General features: G+C 36.0%; 1 protein-coding gene across 1 annotated transcript in view; it reads left to right on the top strand.

Moving 5' to 3' along the window:
* The window catches only part of scp2b (sterol carrier protein 2b), a 13,716-nt gene that overhangs the window by 3,346 nt on the left and 8,197 nt on the right, over positions 1 to 2,173 (top strand). Inside the window, exon 3 of the mRNA XM_016548469.1 lies at positions 1,089 to 1,218. Within this exon, the coding sequence (XP_016403955.1) occupies positions 1,089 to 1,218 (130 nt within the window). The remainder of the gene's footprint in view (positions 1 to 1,088; positions 1,219 to 2,173) is intronic.

Raw genomic sequence — 2,173 nt, forward strand, 5'->3', positions numbered from 1 at the left:
TACGTTTTTTTTTTTGGTGTTTTCTGGAGCTTGATAGTAAAATGGCCATCCACTTGCATTGATTGGAAAGCGTCAGCTCCATTAATATCTTTGCAAGATGTCTTCTTTTGTGTTACGTCTTTTCAGACGGGTTTGGAATGACATGAGGATGAATAAACAACAATTTTACTGTTTGCATGAACTAACCCTTAAAAGCCCTCATTTATTCATCCGTGCCTCTGAATATCTGGCCATATATTTGAGTTCAGTCTTGGTTACGTTCGATGATGTGGCTAAATGATGCATGTTTGTTATTGTTCAGCCGTGACACTCGCACCCTCTTGAGATTCGCCGTGTTTAACTCCCACACAGCCGAGACTCTGATAATCTCCCACCATCAGCCACATTTCAAATTCTGCCCAAAACATCTCTCAAATAATGGCCTGTTACACAACCAGAAGGACTCTGGGAAACACCGATGCACTTTCAGATCAGTTTTGCTCCATTACGCTCTGAAATGCAGTGTGTCATTTTACGGGGAAATGTAATGTTTAATGCTGGAAGGCTGAGTGAGGCGCTTTATGTTAATAGCGCTGCATTTCAATGCTGTTTTGCAGCTGTTTATTGAATAAAAAGCGAGCAAGTGTAACAAATAGGATGGAAATGTTGTTTGAATGCACTGCAGGTATTTGGTAGCATTTTATCGTCTCTTTCCAAGGTTAAAATCAAGTCTCATTTTAATTCTATTTTTTTATTTTTTTTCCGTCGACTTTAACCAAATTTGAGAGGTTTAAACAAAGATCACTTTAGTGGTTATTGCACGTTTAAATCCAGCTTGCAACCTTTTCTGATTCAGCTTTCCCATATTTTTGTTCTTTTTGTGTTATATTATAAATATATAATGTATATTTATAATATAAGTGTATATAGATAGGGTGAATTCAGGTCGGTTGGGTCACTTTTTTTGACATTGAGATTTACACATTTATTTCTGTTTAAGGAGAACAAAAGTTATCTTTTCACCGTCATTTAAGTTTAGCTGCGGTTCACACAGTTCACGGTGGGTGTTCAACTGATATTTTCTGTGACGTGTGTGTGTGTGTGTGCAGGACGGAGAGCAGTTTGTGAAGAAGATCGGAGGTGTGTTCGCCTTCAAGGTGAAGGACGGGACGGGAGGAAAGGAGGCCATCTGGATCGTTGATGTTAAGAACGGAAAAGGCTGCGTTCACAATGATGCTGGTGAGTCTGTTCTAAATGCAGACAGTATTGATCTGTGAATGGCTGACATTTTCCTGCTCATCAGTGTGTCAGGCTGCACACATCTGGATCAGGTGTAGTTACTTTACTTGAAAAAAGGCTGTACAAATTGTTTTTTGAGGTCATGGGTGGAAGGAGAGGTTCATTGTTGTTATTGTCCATTTTCCGGTGTGTTTCTGAAAACTGCAAATGGTTATCAGAAAAACTGCTCTGACTACACACACACATACTTGCATTTGTGGTTTATGGGGACTCTCCATAGGCGTAATGGTTTTTATACTGTACAAACTGTATTTTCTATCACCCTACACCTAAACCTACCCCTTACAGAAAATTACTGGCAATTTTTGAATTTCTTTCAACACCGTTTTGTATTTTTTTTTTAAGCCTTTTGTTTTACGGAGACACAGGAAGTGTCCTCATAAACCATGTTTACGTTGTAGTACCCATGTCATTATACACATTTGTGTCCTCATAAACCATTACAGTACACACACACACACACTCTCTTCCTACAAACAACATCAAAACCCACTTAAAATTAATTAAACTCGAATCAATTGACAAACAAATACATAAATGTGATTTTGAATAAATTATTTCTTTTCATCAGCTATTTTAAATTGTAATAATATTTCACATTTTTACTATTTTTACTGTATTTTTGATCAAATAAATGCAGCTTTGGTGAGCAGAAGAGGCTTCTTTCAAAAACATTTACACAATCTTGTCAACCTTAAACCTTTGAACAGAATTGTGTATGTATTAAGCTACAAAAAGCAAATAATTGGCACAATAAAAGGAGTATATATTAGCAGTGTTTTTTCTCAAATATAATAGCATGTGTTTTCTTATATAAACTAATTTATACTGTGGAACAGTTAACATTTATATGAATTAAACAATTGACTTTTTAATAATCAAGCAAATTTAAATG

This window comes from Sinocyclocheilus rhinocerous, unplaced genomic scaffold (assembly GCF_001515625.1).
Source record: "Sinocyclocheilus rhinocerous isolate Xijiao unplaced genomic scaffold, SAMN03320098_v1.1 scaffold464, whole genome shotgun sequence".
NCBI lineage: Eukaryota > Metazoa > Chordata > Actinopteri > Cypriniformes > Cyprinidae > Sinocyclocheilus > Sinocyclocheilus rhinocerous.